The sequence below is a fragment of the Canis lupus genome, chromosome 18, assembly GCF_011100685.1.
Source record: "Canis lupus familiaris isolate Mischka breed German Shepherd chromosome 18, alternate assembly UU_Cfam_GSD_1.0, whole genome shotgun sequence".
Taxonomy (NCBI): Eukaryota; Metazoa; Chordata; class Mammalia; order Carnivora; family Canidae; genus Canis; species Canis lupus.
This window is the reverse complement of record NC_049239.1, coordinates 41,487,653-41,508,524: the sequence shown is the minus strand read 5'-3', so window position 1 is coordinate 41,508,524 and position 20,872 is coordinate 41,487,653. Positions and strand designations below refer to the sequence as shown.

Sequence of the window (20,872 nt, the reverse complement as noted above, 5' to 3'; positions counted from 1 at the left end):
GGTCAGGAAAAGGCGGCATATTCAACCACAGATCCTAAGAAAGAGATCCCAGTGAGGAATGAGACAATCCAGGACAGTGAGCCTCCATTCCTAATTTGACCCACTAAATTTGAATATGTCAGTTTCCTTAAATGGGTCTCAAGTACTTCACTTTTGAGACATTAAAAACTGTGCACCTTTTCATGGAATTCCCTTGCCCTCTTTTCTTCTCTTTCCACTTTTTCTCTAAAACTCAGGAAAAGTATTGCTACCTCTGGGAAATCTCTGACTGGTGTTTATTTGACATATTCCTTCTCCTCACCTTCACATTGTACAACTGTTTTTATAATGGCACTTATTACACTGGTGATTATTATGTATGCTATCACTGAGTGTAGTAAACCATGGCTTATTCAACTTAGAATCATATCTATGAAATGTTTCACACAAACAGGTACTCCTGTCACATTTTTAATTGAACTAACTAATAAAAGCGCAATTTTATAATACATTTAAAGGTTTCCCCCCTTGTTTTGTAGATCACCTGCTTCTAATATGAGAAGTCAGCTCCTATCTAGACTAGATGGAACCAAGAAACAATGTAACTTACTTTGTCCTCCTGGGCCTCACACAGGATCCTAAGGAACAGAAGGTCCTTTTTATTATGTTCTTGCTCTTCTATATTTTGACTGTGGTGGGCAACCTGCTCATTGTGGTGACTGTAACTGTCAGTAAGACCCTGGGCTCACCTATGTACTTTTTTCTTGCTAACTTATCTTTTATGGATGTCATTTATTCCTCTTGCATTTCCCCTAGATTGATTTCAGAGTTTTTCTTTCAAAAAAGTACCATATCCTTCCAATCCTGTATGACTCAGCTCTTTATAGATCACCTTTTTGGTGGATCAGAGGTCTTTCTTCTTTTGGTGATGGCCTATGACCGCTATGTGGCCATCTGTAAGCCTTTGCATTATTTGGTTATCATGAGGCAATGGGTATGTGTTGTGCTGCTTGTGGTATCCTGGGTTGGAGGATTTCTGCATTCAGTAATTCAAGTGAGCACTATTTATGGGCTCCCATTCTGTGGCCCCAATGTCATCGATCATTTTTTCTGTGATATGTACCCCTTACTGAAACTGGTCTGTACTGAAACGTATGTTGCTGGCCTCTTAGTTGCTGCCAATGGAGGGGTGATATGCTCTATTGTGTTTGTGCTCTTGCTCATTTCTTATGGTGTCATCTTGCACTCTCTAAAGAACCTTAGTCCAGAGGGGAGGCGGAAAGCCCTCCAGACCTGTGGTTCCCATATCACTGTAGTGGTCTTCTTCTTTGTTCCATGTATTTTCATGTATGCAAGACCTGCTAAGACCTTCCCCATTGACAAATCATTGACTGTGTTTTATACAGTCATAACCCCCATGCTAAACCCACTGATCTACACCCTGAGAAATTCTGAGATGATAAATGCTATGAAGAAGCTTTGGAGGAGAAATGTCATATCAAGTAGTCAATAAATGCATCATCAAGATAGTAATTTAGCATTAGGGCCAATCTCTTCAAATGTTAAGGTCCTTTTTGTGTAAATGCATTTGCAGTAGGAGTCAAATAATATGCAATGAAGCAGTCAATGAAAGTTTTAAAGTTACAAAAATATTATTTATGTTTTTTCATTTAGGTAAAATTAATATATAGTGTTATGGTAGTTTCAGATGCACAGTGTAATCATTTAACCATACTATATATACATAGTAGTCATGATGATAAGTGTAGTCTTAACCCTCATATGTAATGGTAATCGTTCAAATTTTTATAGTTACACTAACTTCTAATTAATTACTATATTGACTTTTATTACTTATATTCTCCTTCTTATTGTTATATTTATTTGAGTTCCTGTTTTTTTAAACATGTAGTGTTTTATTAGCTTCCTATGTGCAATATAGTGATTCAACAATTCTATTTATAGCTGTTGCTCATAACAACAAGTGCACTACTTAATCTCCATCATATATTAACCCACCCCCCCTTCTCCTCTTGTAACCATCAGTTTGTTCTCTATGATTAAGAGTCTCTTATTTGATGCCTCTCTCTTTATTCCCTTTGCTGGTTTATTATTTTTTTCTTATATTCCACCCAAGTGAAGTCATATGATATTTGTCTTTCTCTGACTTGCTTAGCACTATACTCTTTAGCTCCATCCATATCATGGAAAATGGCAAGATTTCCCTAGTTCTCATGACTGAGCCATATTTTATTATATGTATATTATATATAATATATTATATATATTCATTATATATAGCATTATATATATAGCAATATATATATATATATATATATATATATATATATATACACATTTCTTTATCCATTCATTAATTGATGGACACTTGGGCTGCTTCCAAACTTTGGTTTTGTAAATAATGCTGCTACAAACATAGGGATGCATGTATCCTTTTAAATTAGTGTTTTTGTATTCTTTGGGTAAATATCTAGTACTGCAATTGTTAGATTATTAGCTAGTTCTATTTTTAACTCTTTGAGGCACCTCTACACTGTTTTCCAGAGTGGATGGACCAATTAGCATTCCCAGCAACAGTACACAAGTGTTCCTAATTCTGCACATCCTTGCTAAGGCCTGTTGTTGCTTCTGTCGTTGATTTAGCCATTGTGACAATGAAGTGATATGTCATTCTAGTTTTATTTGCATTTCCCTGATGGTAAATAATGATGAACATCTTTTCATGCTGGCTGGCTGTGTGTCTTCTTTGGAGAAATGTGCATTAATTTCATCTACCCATTTTTTATTTAGATTATTGACTTTTTAGGTGTTGAATTTTATAAATTCTTTATATAGCTTGGATACAAGCCCTATAGATTACCATGTTTCATCTTTAATCTTTTTATTGCACTAGTTAACATTCTAAATGCTATGTAGACTATCATCTTTATTCTATTTTGTTTGCACTACATAAGAAATTTTTAGTGAGGTATTTTACTTTTTTTAAAAAATGAAAGGATAGTAGACTGTAATAAATATTAAAAATGGAATCCATACAAATTGAAAATAGTGTAGAATAAATATTATCCATCCCTCACCAGAATCCCAGTTCTTCCATATGCAATTATTATATTGAGATTGTTAGTTTCTAAGATTGTTTAGTGATTTTTGCTAATAAAATATATGTGTTGTATTTATGTCTCTGTGTGTAACTTTAGCATGCACCACTCAGCTTCCTGATGATTTTTCCATACGAATCTGCATAGATGTAACTCATTCTCAGGTTCCTCATATTGCTTAAAGCTTCTTTATGAAGATAAAGTAAAATTTATGTTTCCAATCCTTGTCATTTTTTCTCCAGTGTTTTTGGGATCCATGACTCTGCAATGAAATCTTTTTGAAATTTTGTTAAGTTTTTAAAGAGGAATTGTTGGATCAAAATTTTTTTTATGTATTTAAATGTTGATGTTTGTAGTTATTTCCCAGTTACTATCCACAAGCTTGGGTCTAACTACACTAAACCCTCAGTCTAGAAAATACCTGTTTGTGCACATTCTTAACAGTCTGTGCTTGATAAATATTTATATGATTGGATAATCAAATAAAGAAACTGTGTTTCAGAAAAAAGAAACTGTGTTTCATTTGTTTACATTAATAGAAATTCAGTAAACATATTTAATATGGGTATTCACACTTAAAATGATTTCTTTTTTTGGTGAAATTTTCTATTAATGAGTTTTGTTTTAGCAGACTACTATTTTCCATTGTGGTTATTATGATTTAATAAAACACTAAGATAATTATTCCTTTTACCATTTGAGTGCAAATACTATTTCTCTAGCTTATGATTTATTTTTGATATTTTACAGTGTGCAGGATATCTTTAAAGTCTTTAAGTTTTCGCCTTTATAAGCATTGCTATTACTCTATTATTCCTTAAAGTCTTTGGGCTTATATTACGTTCTGTTTTTCATTTATGATATTTGTAATTTTGTGTTCTCTTTTTTTTCTAGATCAATCTGGCTGGAAGTTTATTAGATTTCTTGAGTTTTTTCAAAGAATCAGCTCTTCATTTCATTTGTGGTTTCTCTATCCTTTTTCTGTTCTCATTTCTATTGATTTGTATTCTACTTTCATTCTTATCCTTTGCTTGAAATTAATTTGTTTCCCTACCCCAAGTTTTTAGGTATGTACTTAGGTAATTGATTTGTGATGTTTCTTCTTTTGTAAAGAATATATCTAAATAATTTACATGTGTTGACTGTGTAATAGCAACTTATGTGGAAGGATGGTTTTAGCTGCATTCCACAAAATTTGAAATGATTTTTCAGGTTTTAATTATTTAAAATATATTTTGAATTTCATTTGGGACTTCTTCTTTGGCCCTTGGGTATATATCTTTTTAATTTTTAAGTATATGATTATTTTTCCTAATAGGTTTTTTATTCTAGCTCAATTCCATTAATATCTAAAAATATTTTATGCATGACTTGAATACTTTTGCATTTATTAAAGTTTGTTTTTATCTATTTATTTATGATAAAATATTTTTAATGGTCCAGAACATAGTTGATCTTGGCAAAGTTTTGTGTTCATGTATGAGAGCATATATTGTTTTTGCCATTTAAGTTTCAAAATATTCAGGAAATTTTAGAGAATTTTTTTGGTGCTGATTTTGAATTTAATTTCTTTTTTTGCTAAGGAATATGGTATGCATGATGAAAATTCATAAGAATCCTTTTTTATCCTAATATATTTCATCTTCTGAGTGTTGAATATTACATATGTATTTGAAGAGAATGTGTATTATGCTGTTTTGTCATGAATTTTAATGTGGTTAATAGTGCTTTTCATTCCTATCCATCTCCTTTCTCATTTTCTGTGTTCTTGATAAATTGACTCCCTTATCATTATGTTATGGTCCTCTTTATTCCTGCTAATGTATAGTTTCCTTTAGTCTGCTTTATCAATATATTTACTCCTGTTTAGTTTTGATCAGGGTTTGCATGGTATATCGTTGTCTATCCTTTCACTTTGCTATAGCTATGTATTTACATTTAAAATAATATTTTTAGACAGCAAGCATACAGTAGTGTATTGTTTTCTTAACCAATACGAACAATCTTTGTCTTTTATTTGTTGTGTTTAGACCATTTATAATCAATAGAATTGTTGACATCATTTTCTCAGAGTGGTCTCTTTCCTGTTGATAGTTCATATCACCATATTAAAAAAATCTGGACCTTGCATTTGTTTGATATTTTCTTAGGTCATTTTATTTTGTAGTATTAATCTCTCCTCACTTTATTTGAATGATGTAACCTCCTTTTAATCCTAGAATTCATTTGATGGTTATTTTAAAGCTATTGCTTTGCTAGGGATACTAGGTCACATGTCTAGGATATTCACAAGTTTGAAATTGTTTCAGTCGAAATGCAAGTACTGTTTAAATTGTTCCTCACTTTTGGTATTTCTGATGAGCATACCTGGAACTAAAGGCTTGAATGGTTTCAGGTTTTGCTTTTTGTAACAAAAGCTTTTATAGGTGATGAGTACTTCCTATTACATCACAGCAGAAGGCACATATTGATGCTAAGCTTGAATTGTAGGTTCAGATTCTGTCAGCCTTGCTTCTCCATTGTAAAGTTTTTCATTAACCTTAAACCAAAAATTTCAGTAAGGACTGGATGTATTGCTTACATTCAGTATATCTTTAGGAGTTTTCAAATGGTGTTATTCTAATTCTAATATTTCTTCTTTTATTAACCAGTATTTTTCTTTAAAAAGGAAGATTGCTCATTTTTAAAATCTTTCCTTGAAAGAAAGTGCATACAAGAAAGGTAAGATGCATTCTTAATTCTTTCACTTATTTAGCAGATTTTGGAGTAATTATTTGGTGCCCTAGTAGTTTCTAGCGGTAACTGAAGTCTTTAGTATTTCATCTATTGGATATATTTTAATTCACTGTACTCATTTATACTTTTATTGCACAACAATTCACCTTAGTCTAGTGAGAACCCTTTCAGGTATATCCTCTGTCCTTTTGATCAGGCTTTTCCAGTGTTTAAGAATTTCCTTGCTTTCTGACACTATAAGATGTTCAAGCCTCATCTTTTGCATTGTCGGCAATGTGCTTGGAATTAAAGTTTTTGTCAAGAGCCCTGATTCCCTTTAGTTATGAATGATTTAATAACTGGAACATTTGTTTCCATATTGGCATTTGATTTTCTTGGTTCAAGACCGGTTCAGTGGGTAGAACTGGAAATTATAATAAAATTTGACTTTTCATAATGATATTATTACTCACAGTTTTTTTTAATTTATTTTTTATTGGTGTTCAATTTACTAACATACAGAATAACCCCCAGTGCCCGTCACCCATTCACTCACAGTCTTTATTTACCATATAGGATTTCCAGTTATCCAAATCTTAATTCATGAATCTATTTCAGTATTACTTATTCGTTTCATACTGTATTATACCTATATAATTTTAAAGTAACAATGATAACATTATTACTAAAACATGATTCCTAGTCAATACTGCTTAATTCATTTGTAGTTCTTTTGCCTTTGGAATATATTCCAGTACAGATTTACAGTGAGATAATTGTGTTTTAAATTCACTTCAATTATCCATTTGTGATGTTGTTATGTCACCAATTTTATATAAGTTATACTCAATAGTTAGTCTTCAAATGTTAGGAATTTTTTTTTCTCTTACTGGTCTTTTCCAGCAGTTATTGTGATGTTTACCCTATTTTTTTCCTTAAATCTATTAATGTGATTATTTACATTACAGGATTTTATTTGTATAGGATCATTATTGTAGCATTTCTGCGTTTATTTTCATAAATTGAAATGGTCTAAAATGGTATTTTTTGTATAATATTCTAGGATTTGATATCAGTTTATAAAGGAAGCCTCACTAGACCATCCTTTAATAATCCCTACCCTGAGCCATTTCTTATCTCTCTGTCAGACTTACCATTTACTTTCATACTTAATGATGGCACTTTTGACCAACTGACATACTATACATTTCACTTTTAAAATTTTATTTCATTATCTATTCTCCCGTTAGGATGTAATTTCATTGCTGGATCCTTAGCATTTAGATTAGTGCTGGACACAGTAAATAATTGAATGAATGCCTTATGGAGATACTTAGGAATTAGACTTTTAAAAATAATGTATTTTCTTAGTTTAAAAAACACTGGGGTGGTATTTTATTTCAAATTTTTTGAGGACCACTTACACTTAGCATTTATTGTCTATCATGTTTTGGGAATTTTTGTAAGCACATTATGTGTGTTTATTCAGTTGTGCCTTAAATGACACTCTGAGATTCATAGTCTAATTGGACCCATTTTATGGTTGTATAGAGGTTCATGGGGTTAAGTAGCTTCTCCACAGCCACCAACCTGAGAGAGTGTCAATGGCAGAATCGATTCCCGAACTCTAGCCAGCATTGTTAACAACAGTTGTATGGGTGGTCTTTGGTGGAATTCTCCAGTGAAGGTATCATGGGCTGGTGTTTCCTTGGTGGTGAGTTTTTTTTCCACTTTATTGATTTCTCTCAAAGACATCAATCCATTGATTTTTCTTTCTCTGGCATTGGTAGTTTGGGTAAATTTTATTTCGTTAGATAATTGTCCATTTCACCCAGATTCTCAACTTTATTTTGTATAAATGGAATAAATAGTGGTCCAATGATTCATTTTTTTGCTGTGCTTGGAGTTATATTTTTCTTTATAATTTTTAAATTTAAAAACATGGTAGGTTTGACATAATTTCATCCCTGTTTATCCCAAAATCTGAATAAGAAGTTTGTAGTGGGTCTAGGATTTTTCAAATTTAGACCACCCAAGTTTCATCTTTCTCTGGTTTCAATTGTTGTTTGCCCCCAAAGAGTCAAATGGCCTCCTGAACACAGTAGAAATAGGACAGGCAGTTGTTTGTACCATGAACTTTGTGTCAGCACTTTTGGTGGACATGTTGGCCAGAGAAGAGACAGGAGGCCTGCAGGCATTCACAATGATCCTCTTTCCTCACCCCTTGTGGAAGCAGACACATATGTTAAAAGTTGGGAGAATTCATCCTATAATTTTGCTTTTTTTGCCTTAAAGATTGTATTTATCTATTTACTTATTTATTTAGAGAGCAGAAGTATGGGGAGGGACAGAGGGAGAGGGAGAGTGAGAGAATCCCAAGCAGACTCCACACTGAGCACAGAGCCTGAGTGAGGCATTGATCCCATGACCTTGAGATCATGACCTGAGCTGAAATCAAGAGTTGGTCATCAGGGGATCCCTGGGTGGTGCAGCGGTTTGGCGCCTGCCTTTGGCCCAGGGCGCGATCCTGGAGACACGGGATCGAATCCCACGTCGGGCTCCCGGTGCATGGAGCCTGCTTCTCCCTCTGCCTATGTCTCTGCCTCTCTCTCTCTCTCTCTCTCTGTGACTATCATAAATAAATAAAAATTAAAAAAAAATTTTAAAAAAAGAGTTGGTCATCATACCAGCTGTGCCATCTTGATGCCCTGATTCTGTTTTTGGCTAGCATTCATGCCTTTTCTTCACTTCCTATTCTTGGAGCACAAGAGTCAGAGATAGCCTTGTACATTATTATCCTCACTTTATATTGTATTACTGTTATGACATAAAGAAGAGGAAAATTCTGATTTTAAAACCACCCTGGAATTAGTATTTTTTAGCACTTCATTATTAAGCATGATATCACTTTTATATTTATGACTTCTACTTATTATATATTAGGAAAAATCCACCTATGTTCATAATATAACAATACATTTTTGGAAAGTATGGTAGAATTAATTATGCTTAAGAGTCTATAAATATGATCTACATTTTTTCATTGACCTATTTTCATGCAATACAGATAAATTTAAAAATATGCAATTATCATTGTACTCATTCAGAACAAGAAGAAGCCCCAGGGTCTAGATTTACCCTTCTGTCTAAAGCATCAAACAAACCAGAGAAATATATGAAAAACTGGTTTTCAAGACTAGACATCAGAAAGAGTTGATAGTGATCACTGGGAAATGGGAAGCAAAGAATTAGATCCTTAAGATTATCCCAGCTTTGCATTCAAAAGTTTCCGTAAAGTGGCACAAACAGAGATATCTAGGAAGATCCTGGCAGACCCCCTGAGCTGAAGACATGGACTGAGAGTCCTATAGCAAACCATCCAAGGGGGCTAGAATTCGGAGGGTGGTGACACACACACACACACACACACACACACACACACACACCCAGAGAGAAAAAGAGAGGAAAGGGATAGAGAGAGAAGAGAGAGAAGGAAGGGAGGGGAGGAAGGGAAGGAGAGAGAGAAGAGGTGAGCAAGTAAGGGGAAAGGAGAGGGGAGTGTTGTGTAGAGAGAAAAGAGAAGTAGGGGGAGAGAGAGGGGAAGAGAGAGGGAGGAGGAGGGATGGGAAGAGGGAGAAGGGGTAAGAGGGAGAGAGAAGAAAGGAGAGGGAAAGAGAAGCACAGGGAGGGAGAGAGGGGGAGAGCATAGGCGGAGTGTGAGAATATATGAGACAATATGAGAGAGAACTTGTGAGATTGAGTGAGAATATCTGAGACAATGAGAGGAGAGAGAAAGAGACACACACACACACACACACACACACACACTCAGAGACAGAGAATCAGCATGCTAGAGAGCTGCTGTTTGTTCATCAAATTTGGGAACAGTATGTGCATGTGAGGAAGCCACCTGAGGCTGGGTGGAGATTTACCTGGATTCATTAGGGAGGAGTGCCAGGTACTTTCTGGGCAAGGCACAGTGCTTTCCCTCCCAGCTGGACCACCTGGGTAGGTTCTGATTCACAGAGCAGGGCACGGGCTGTGTACTTTGGAAGATCTTGCCTCAGTTGTGGGATGTAATTAGTCTCATACTGAGCACTGTTCCAAAACTGACTTATAAAGCATAACAGTAAGAATAAAGAAAAACCCCAAAGGAAAACATCCAAGAGAAACTAATATTGTATTCAGAATTCTGTGTCTCTGCTACTGTGAGAGACTGGTCTGATGATTGTTACTGTGATACTCCTGTTCATCTGGCATAATCATTATGCTGGGTGCATAAAATGAGTCAGGAAGTATTTTAATTTCCCTCCACCCTGGAATGTGCTTATGTAGGATTGGTACTATGTTAGATTAACTGTGAAATAGTATCATTGTTAAAGTAATGTGGGAGTAGAATTTTGTTTAGAAACAGAAAGGATTATAAAGAATTCATTTACCTAAAATTATTAGATTATTCGATGTTTTAATTATTTTTCTGCATCTCTTTAGAAAATTGGATCTTTCAGAGAGAGAGAGATATCCTCTTTTTAAATGGGCAAGTATACCGTCATCAATTCATTTACTATATTCTTTTATTATCTTCTTTAGGTCAATAGATAACATTGATGACCCTCTTTTCATTTTTAATTCTATCATTCTTTCTCTTATTTTTTTTGCAAGGAACATTAATTTTATGAATCTTTCAAAGAACCAATTTGTGGATTTATGTATTTTCTCTATTTTCCATTAAGTTCTATTTCAATGACTTCTGTCTTTTATTTACTACTTTTCTTCTATATTCTCTGGGTTTATTTTGCATTTATATTTTTAGCTTCTAGAATGGAATGTTAATTTGCTTACTATAATCTTTTGTGTCCTAATACTTGCAGTTAAAGCTAGAAATTTCATTCTAAACATGCCTTTAAGTAATTGGGAAATGCTGTTATATTTTTGTTGAATTCCATTGCATATGTTCTGTATGATTTATACACTTTGAAATGCATTGTCACTTGTTTTCTGGCCCAGTTCAGGGTCTATTTTGGCGAATGTTCTCTGAACACTCTGAAATAAGTGGAATCCTCCCACAGAGTTTTCTCCCTTCCCGCTCTCATACTAACACAGGTTCTATCAACTTGCCTATGTGCCTCTATGTGACAAACTCAAGACTCTTCCCTTTAGGGAACAGCTTATTTTACCTACATTTGAGACAAGGTTTAAATGGCTTGTTCTGAAATTTGTTTCATGATCTTCTGGAAGTCAGTTCAGATGTCTGTGGGCAGACATCACTTAAACCTCACTGAAACAGCTTTGGATATTTTGAAATTCATGCTTTAAAGAAGATAGTTTTTTTTTTTTTTTACATATTTTATTCCTATCCACATTGGACGTTTCTCTTTTGGTGATTCAATCTTATGCTGTCCTTTGGGGATTCCATGTCCTTGCCTAACCCCTCAATCCCCCAGAGGACATGTTTCTGCAAGTCCTGTTGTACAAAGTGATTATCCTGGTGGCATCTCTGGAGATGTAGGTCTACCATCAAAATTATGATGAAGGTCCCAATGAATTTAATTAGGGAAGAATCACTCTTGGAAATGCACCTGTTGAATGACTCAACAAATATATGTTGTATCTCACATGCAGACAAAGTGTTTACAGACCTTTGTCTTGACTTCAGAGAGTATTTGGATCAATGTTCACATGATGGGCTTTTTCAAGAATTGAAAGGATGGACTCAGAAAATGGTGAAATCTGTATGTGAAATTATTCTCCATCATTCAGGGCATCCAAAGTTTAATTATGCTTAGTGAATACAGACCAGAATAATTGACTGAGAATTGACTGTTGTGAACTCTATTTCACTATTTGACTTATACTGACTTTAAAAACAAACCATACAATCTTTATTTATTCAAACATCCATAATTTTCTCTCCCACAAGGTTGACTTTTTTAAAAATCAAAATGCTGGTTTAACATTTGTTATTAGAACAAATTCTGCCAACATGAAGATTTTGAATCTCTTTAAGATTTAGATTTGTTTAAGTTAAGGACCTTTGCATTCATTTTGAAAAATGAATTTGAAAAGCCTGAATAATTTAAAAGGAAATTTTTTTTCAAAGACTGAAACAAGTGAGACTTTCTGTAAGCATGGAAAGAATTGTTCACATGAAAACGATTCAAGATTTTGTGATGGTGCCTGTGTTTTCTTGCTATGTGTGCATGCAGAGAGATGGCATCAGTGTACAAAAGAGAAAGGAGAAGGGACTACAACCCAGAGCTTGTATTGAATGCTTGTCTCAGTATTCAGGTACTCCAGGAAGTGAAATTAGATGTAAGATTTCAAAGTAGGCTCTACATTTTACCTTTTGGTGGTGTGGGAATTCACAGTCTTTTAAAAGTTCTGCTATGTGGTTCTGAGAATCAGCCATGTTCGGGATTCTTTATGGTAACCAGAATACATGGGCATTGCTCAGTTCTGTAGTATTCTTTTTGGCTATTTTCATATACAAAGACCCAGAATAAATTTACTTTCTCTAATGTCAAGTTTTTAGAAACTAGTTTCTGGTTTAGGGATATCTTAATGGGCAGATACTTCTATCCCTAATGGTGGTTTCAATTGGTGTTTTCTGAGCATTGTTTGCGATCTGTGAAAGTTTTAATGATGGCATATCGTCCACAGAACTTGAATGAGTGATTTTGAAGAATCCAAATTCACACTTTCATAATGAGGCTGTTACTTCATTTCCTATGTTTCTGTCCACAGGTGAGTTTCAGCATCATAGCATATGTGTGGTGGCCATCCTTTAGTTGCTTGTTTGTATGATTCACTCATGTTGTCATTGGTTTGGTTGTCTTTTATTTAATTGCTTAGATATCTGTGTCTATCTTGATATTAACTCTGTGTATGTCCTCTAAAATGTAAATGTTTTCTTCCATCTAATTTATTGATGATATGGTTTCTTTTTTGGCTCCTTAAGATATTCCAGTATTGTAAAATATATGAATTTCATTTATTAGATAAGAGAATTCTATAAGTTGGAATGTCATCTCTTTTATTACCTGGGAAGTAAATATAAGTCTTGCTTTAATTTTTCATTAAAACAATGCATTTAAAATTTTTTATAAGAATAATTTGTTTTATGTACAATTTTACTAGCTTCCAGGTGGAAAGCTGGTTGTGGCACCCCATTTGTTTGTTAATGTGTCCTTTTCTCAGGATGTCTTTAATAACTTTTCTCTCCCTTAACCTGCAAGATTGGTGAGGGTAGGGAACATGTTTTAATCAAGTCTTGTATTGTAATTTCTCAAAGTCCCGGGACATAAGAAATGATAATGCCTATGTGTTGAATGAATAAACAGATTGTGTTAAGATTTCAGGAAGTTAGCAGGAATAGTTATATTTATAGCTAATTTTGTCTGAACTCTGAAATAAGGACATGCAAAAGAACATATGGAACACAGGAACAATGTGACTGAGTTTGTCCTCTTGGGGCTCACCCAGAGCATCCAAGGTCAGAAAATATTATTTGTTGTGTTCTTGCTCATCTACATCGTGACAATGGTGGGCAACCTACTCATTGTGGTAACTGTGGTGGTCAGCCCAAGCCTGGATGCCCCTATGTACTTCTTTCTTGGTTACTTATCATTTATGGATGCTGTGTATTCTACTACAGTTACTCCAAATATGATCATAGACTTACTCTATGAGAAGAAAACCATTTCCTTCCAAGCTTGCATGTCCCAGCTCTTTATAGGGCACTTATTTGGTGGTGCTGAGATTTTACTCCTGGTGGTCATGGCCTATGACCGCTACGTGGCCATCTGCAAACCCTTGCATTATTTGACGATCATGAATCAACGAGTGTGTGTTCTGTTGCTGTTGTTGGCTTGGTTTGGAGGGTTTTTGCATGCTGTGGTTAAACTTTTCTCCATTTACAACCTTCCTTTCTGTGGTCCCAATGTCATCGACCACTTCATCTGTGACATGTACCCATTACTAAAACTTGCCTGCACTGACACTTATGTTATTGGCCTCACTGTGGTTGCCAATGATGGGACTATCTGTGTCGTTATCTTTTTGGTCCTACTCATCTCCTACGGAGTCATTCTGTACACCCTGAAGGCTCTTAGTCAGGAAGGGAGGCGCAAAGCCTTATCCACCTGTGGGTCCCATATTACAGTGGTGGTCCTCTTCTTTGTCCCCTGCATTTTTATGTATGTGAGACCTCCTTCTACCTTACCCATTGATAAATTCTTGACTGTGTTTTACACAGTTATCACCCCTATGTTAAACCCCCTAATCTATACTCTGAGAAATGGAGAGATGAAAAATGCCATGAAAAAGTTGTGGACCAGAAGAAGAAAATGAAGCAGAAGAGAAATGTGTTGCCTTTTTTCAATGAAGAATTGCTCCTTACAGGAAAGGATTATTTTATTTGTAGTAGATTTCTCCTCAGGTTTAATAAACTTGTACATGATGGAAAGCATGTAAGATGTAAGTAATTCCAATTATCAAAATAGACTTATATGATTTTCATAAATTCTTAGGAAAATAGATGTTTAGCTTTTGGGTATGAAATGTCTACTTTGAAATTATAAACTTAGTTTCTACATGAAGAGTTGTGCTATAGGTAATCCTGTACTTCTGTGACATGTACCCATTACTAAAACTTGCCTGCACTGAAACTTATGTTATTGGCCTCACCGTGGACAATTTTCACATGGAAAATGGAGGGAGTGGACTATTTTCACACATTTCCTCTTACATAATGTTTTTTCAAAGTTAATTGTTTTAATTATATATTTCAGAGAAATAATTTTAAAAATTTCACACAAACACTTGGTTCACTCCTTCCATACAAGACAGTCCATACTAATATTTGAAGTATATATCTTTACTTTGTATCTGCAAGATATTTAAGTTTATAATTTTGTTCATATTGCTTAGCACATGATGTTGAAGAGGAATGCTGCTTCTAAGTTATATTGTTAATCATAAGGAAACTAAGTGTAGAAAAATCTGAATAAAAGATGTAGGTATAAATAAGTAAAATTTACTTATTTTTTCTGAGTGGGGAATCCTATTTTCTCATCAAGTGAAACGGCTTTATTAGGTATTATATTTTTATTGAGATGATCTGTTAATCTCCCTTGATAGTTTAGGATATCTGATAATTTCTCTAACATTTTCCAGTATCCTTATCTCTTCTTTTGCTTAAAGGGTTTCATGCCTCCTTTAGGGGCCTAGGCCCTTCCTTTCACCTATAGAGTTACTTTAATACACAATTTATGAACTTTACATATACAATACAAAACTGGAAACCAGATATTTTGGAAGCTATCATTGGTAAGAAACATGCTGATAATATGGCATGCCTTTCTTACCTCTGGTGTTAACAGAATGCAGGTTATTAGGTAATAAAGAGGTAATAACATATATTGATTTATTTAACTGATACTTCTTTCATAAACCTCTCTGAATGTGGCTTGAAAGAAAATCTCTAATATGAAATCTAATCTAATATGAATAGAAATAGAAATCTAAATAGAAGTAGAAATCTAATATGAAATAATAGAAGAAAATCTTCTTTTTTTTTAATTTTTATTTATTTATGATAGTCAGAGAGAGAGAGAGAGAGAGGCAGAGACACAGGCAGAGGGAGAAGCAGGCTCCATGCACCGGGAGCCCGACGTGGGATCCGATCCCAGGTCTCCAGGATCGCGCCCTGGGCCAAAGGCAGGCGCCAAACCGCTGCGCCACCCAGGGATCCCGAAAATCTTCTATATAATAGAAGTCCCTAATATGGTATGAAGCAGGCAGCCAAAGAAATTCATGGTTCTGCCTTCTTTATTTAGCCTGAAATCATGGGGTGCCCAGGGTATGGGGAATGGAGCCTTTTCACTGGTAGTCACAGTGTATGAGAAATTTTATATTCTGATTTTATCAAAAGAGATATTTATTTATTTATTTATTTATTTATTTATTTATTTATTTGTGTGTGTGTGTGAGAGAGAGAGAGAGATAGCACAAACAGGCAGAGAAAGAGGGAGAAGCAGAGAGCCAGATGTGGGACTTGATCCTAGGACCTTGAGATCATGACCTGAGCTGAAGGCAGACATTTTACCGACTGAGCCACCCAGGCATCTCATATCCTGATTTTTATCCTAGTTATTATTACCTGGAGATTTCTTTTGTCATCTCAAAGTCTTCTCAAACACAACACTATTCATTAAATAATAGTAAACATTTTATTTTACCTGAAGTTATATAATTAAGTCATCAGATGTTGCTATAGATTTTTTTTGTTCTCAAAATTCATGAGTTAACTTCCATATGACATGGTGGTATTTGGAGGTGGGGTGTTTGGGATATAATTAGGTGATGAGGTCCTATGAAGGGGACTAGTGCTTCTTTAAAAAGGGAACCTACAGAATTCACTTGCCTTTTCTGCCATGTGAGGACACAGTGAAAGGACAGTTATCTGTTAACAAAGAAGTATGCTTTCACCAGAGGTGGAATCTGCCAGTGTTGTGATCTTGGACTTCACAGACCCTAGAACTGTGAGAAATAAATGTTGTTGAAGCCACTCAGTCTATGTTATTCTGTTATAGCAGCCCAAATGGATTTAGACATTTAGTAAATTTCCAAATGTATACAGTTTTCAAGCTCTGAGATAAAAATCCTGGTTAATCCTGTTCATTGGTCTGTAAGTTCCCTTACATTAGGGGATGTTATCTTTTAATATTCATTTACTTATTGACTTCTTCTATCACAGCATTCTTGGAAAATTTTATTTACTTTCAGTGAATTTATAAATTTTAACTTCTTTTTAAAAAATAAAAATAACTCTCAAAAAAGTTCTCTTTTTAAAACAATCTAGGATTTACTTTGGTTTGTAATGAAAACATATATAAACCTGTTTTCCTCAAACAGGAAAACTGACCTGCCAAGGTTATTATTAATTTTGGTAATAATTTAAAATTTTTCTACTTAATATGTTACATTTTATGCAACTAGTATGTTTGATTTGAGGCCCATTTCCCCTCCCCTTCTCTTGGTGTCTCCTCTTACTTCTTTTCCTTTGGTGTATTTCCCTACTACTAACATTCTATGTCAGTTATCAAGGATTTTAGTGTGCATTATGCCTCATAGGGATAATCTCCGTTAATCATTCAGCCTTTTCAAGTTTCTTGTGATTTCTAAATATTTATTTTTCCTGATAAGCTTTGGGACTATTTTGTGAAGTTTGAAATCTTCCCATAAAATTATATTTAAAACTTTATAACTTGCCACATTGATTTTTAGGAAAATGGCATGTTTTCATATCTTGTTTTCTTGTCCAGAATGAGACATGTATTGTGAGTGCTTGATCAATGTCTCAGTAAAAATTTTTAATTATCTCCATAGAATGAACATAAATCTTGCCTTTTGGCTTTGTTAATTAAAAATGAGCTTGGCTTATTTATATTTGATTCACATTTTCAATTAGCTGATCAGAAAGGGCTCAGTATCTTTTGCTAGCATGATTCTTAAAGGCATGGACGTATGTATGTATGCGAATGTACATAGGCCTGCATTTGACAATACACAAATATATATTCAACCACAGAGATCTATATCTGACCTCATGTAGCTCTGTATTACCACATATAGGTACATATTCAATGATCTGTAGGTCTGTATCCAACTTCACATAAGTGTCTATATGGGAAGACACAGAGGTCTGTATCTGACAACACATGGGTGAGTATCTGACTACCCATATGAATGCATATGTGTATGTATGTGTACTTGATATGATCACACACAGGCCTGTATCTGTCTAGACACAGGGCTATATGTTGCCATACCCAGGTCTGTATCTGCCTGCATGTGAATTTTGGGAGGACTTGACTGAACAATTCTTCTGTCCCATGTGGCATAGACTGAGGTCCCTCTCTGGTATTCAGCTAATTGCTGGGCTATTAGAAAGTGTGTAAGATGACTTTAGTCATACGAATGGTGTCTTGTCAGGGGAGACTAGAATGACTAGTCTCTTCTGGCTCCTTCTCCTTCTCCAAATGAGTTTGTCAGACTTGCAAAATGGCAGTTCAGGACTTCCAGAGGGAAGACACAAAACAATTATGCCAGTTAAGATGTCATCCCATCCTGATATGAACTTGAAATTCAGGATCTCAAGTTAAAATTCAGACTGCAATTGTACCAAAAGACTTGACTGAACAATTCTTCTGTCCTATGTGGCAGTAAGGACATGAAGTCCTTCTCTGGTATTCAGCTAATTGCTGGGCTTTCAGGGAGTGTTTAAGATGACTTTCCTTGTGTGAGCTGTGCCTTGGCAGGGATATCTAAAAGACTGGGATCTTTAGGCTCTTTCTTCTTCTCCATGTAGCCTGTCTCCCCATTGAGTTATCAGACTTGTAAAATGGTAGTTCAGGACTTTCAGAGGGAGGACAGAGAAGGGATTGGGTCAGTTAAGATCTCTGACATGAGCTTGAAGTTCAGGTTCTCAAGTTCTAAATCCAGATTACTTCTGAACTAAATGAAAAACATACCTACAGAATGGGAGAAAATATTTGCAAGTCATATACCTCATAAAGGTTATTATCCAACATGTACGAGGAACTTATGCAACTAAATAGCACAAAACAAAACAAAATAAAACAAAAAAATGGCCAAAAAATTGGCAAAGCACCTGAAAAGAAATTTTCCAAAGAAGACATAAAAATGGCCAATAGGAACATGGAAGGATGTTCAACATTACTAAGTCATCAGGGATATGCAAATCAAAGCCACAGTGAAATATCACCTCATACCTGTTAGGATGGTAGGGTTATAAAAAAATTAATAGATAACGTGCTGGAGAGGATGTAGATAAAAGGGACCGATAAAAGGGACCCCTAGTTCATTGTTGTTGGGTGTATAAATTTCTTTAGCCACTATGGAAAGCAGTATGGAGATTCCTCAATAAAGTAAAATAAAAGTACCATATGGTCCATAAATGCCACTTCTGTGGGTATATCCCAAAATATGAAATCGGAATCTAGAGGAGATATCTGCACTCCCATGTTTATGGCAGTATTATTCACAATAGCCGATACATGGAAACAACCTAAGCATCCATCAGTGGATGAACAGAAAAAGAAAGTGGAATACGTATACACAAGAGAATATTATTCAACTATTAAAAAAAAGATGATCCTGCCAATTGCAACACCATGAGAGACTTTGAGGGCATATGCTAAGTGAAATAAGTCAGGCAGAGAAAAACCAATAATCTATGATCTCATGTGTGGAATTAAAAAACTTAACTTACAGAAGTCAAGACAATGTGGTTGCCAGGGCCTAGAGGGTTGGGGAGGTGGAGAGATGTTAGTCAAAAGGTACAGATTCTAGTTATAAGATGAATAAGTTTTGGGGAGTTAATATACAGCACAGTACAGTAGTTAACAATAATGTATTACATAGAAATAATTGCTGAGAGAGTGAATCTTAAATGTTCTTACTCCACGTAAAAATTCTAATTGTGAGGTGATATATGTGTTAACTAACCTTATTGTGGGAATAATTTAGCCATATATGGATGTATCAGATCACCATGTTGCACACCTTAAACTTAATACATTACATATCTATTGTATATTATTAAATCAGGGAAAACAAATAAACAAATAAATAGAATTATATGTTATGAAATGAGAAAAGAAATTCTGTATACTAGAAACATGCTGTTTCTTCTATATGCCCTATATACAATTAGGAGGTGTACAACATAACCAAGTAGATACTCCTATCCACAAGGAGGACCATGGTGTTTTCTTTTGTGCCAATCTCTTAAAAATTTTGTGAGCTTTTTCTACATTTTCATTGAGGTTTATACAAGGGCCACACCCACAAATATTTTGAGACAGGTTCCTCTCAGGTTGGGCTGGAAGTTGTTGTGCAGTGGGATAACACCCTTAAGTCTTAGACATATTTTTTTTTCTAGTTAAGAGACTTTATGAGACACACCTTAAATTTCCCTGGAGTCTTCTACTACTTTGAGATGATATTTATTTTGGTGTCATTTCTTTCTTTGAGAGCTTTTTGCTCTTTGGAGAGTGTGGGATGAGAACCAGTTTTATAATTAAACCCAGCAGGTCTTGGCTCCCTTCATGTTTCTCCTGAATTCTGCTTGAGAACTTGTTACTCTTTTAACTCATTTCTCTTTATCCATCTTTTAACATATCATGCCCTGCTGAGGACACAGCTGGCATTTCAGTATTCTATTTGGAAATCTCAGTTGAATACATTCAGGGTGGGATAGCTTCCATTTTCCACACTCCTATAGGTGAGAGATAGCCAAACTTTTCAAGGGTTTGGTAACATGAATCACTTTTTCTTCAGCCTCCAAGGACAATTTCTCCTGTCTTTTAAAGTTTTAATTACAGATTCCTTGACACCCTACCAGCTCCCATCTTCTTACAAAAATGTAAAGCCAACACCACATGCTTTACATTTTTTGTTATGGGAACACCACACTTTCAGGTTCCACTTTTTGGCCTGGTTACCTTTTTCTACATGGCATATGACTCCAAAATTTTGTGACTTAAAACAGCAGCTATTTTAATTTACCTCAAAATTTTGTCAATTAGCGATTCAGGCGGAGGTTGGCTGGGTATTTTTTCCTGCTTCATGTGGCTAGAACTGAAGTCACTCTGTGGTATTCAACTGGTAACTGAGGGACTGCAGGATCCAGGGCAGCTCCATTCATGTTCAAAGTATCTTGGAAATGGTGACTGAAAGGAACCCAAGGGGTCCCTGTCCCTCTCCCACTAGATGGAGGACCACAAGCAGGATAGTCAGACTTTTTACATTATGCTCATGGATCTCAGTTGTAGAAAGTGGAAGGAATCAGGATGATTACAGGTTATCTCCAAAACCAGCACAGTATCACTTTTACCATCTTCTATTGCTCAAAGCAGGCATATAGCATGCCCAGGTTTGAGGTGGTGGAGAACTAGGTGATGACATTTAGTGGGAAGTGAACACTTGATGGCAAAGTTATATTGCAGAGCAGCATGTGGGATGGAAGATATTGT

The 20,872-nt window shown here is 35.0% G+C and overlaps 2 protein-coding genes across 2 annotated transcripts; both read left to right on the top strand.

The window, feature by feature from the left end:
- Positions 1–562: 562 nt before the first annotated feature.
- OR4A47 (olfactory receptor family 4 subfamily A member 47) lies at positions 563–1,492 on the top strand. The gene is given in 1 exon segment (NM_001388952.1): positions 563–1,492. A coding segment is annotated over 1 exon segment (930 nt).
- Positions 1,493–13,244: 11,752 nt separating this feature from the next.
- OR4A2 (olfactory receptor family 4 subfamily A member 2) lies at positions 13,245–14,162 on the top strand. Its single transcript, NM_001388635.1, has one exon. It carries the CDS (start codon positions 13,245–13,247, stop codon positions 14,160–14,162), a length of 918 nt encoding a protein of 305 aa, NP_001375564.1.
- The last annotated feature ends 6,710 nt before the right edge of the window (positions 14,163–20,872 follow it).

What these genes read in the sequence shown, in the direction of transcription:
- OR4A2 (NM_001388635.1), top strand. Translation starts at nt 13,245, where the DNA reads ATGGAACACAGGAACAATGTGACTGAGTTTGTCCTCTTGGGGCTCACC.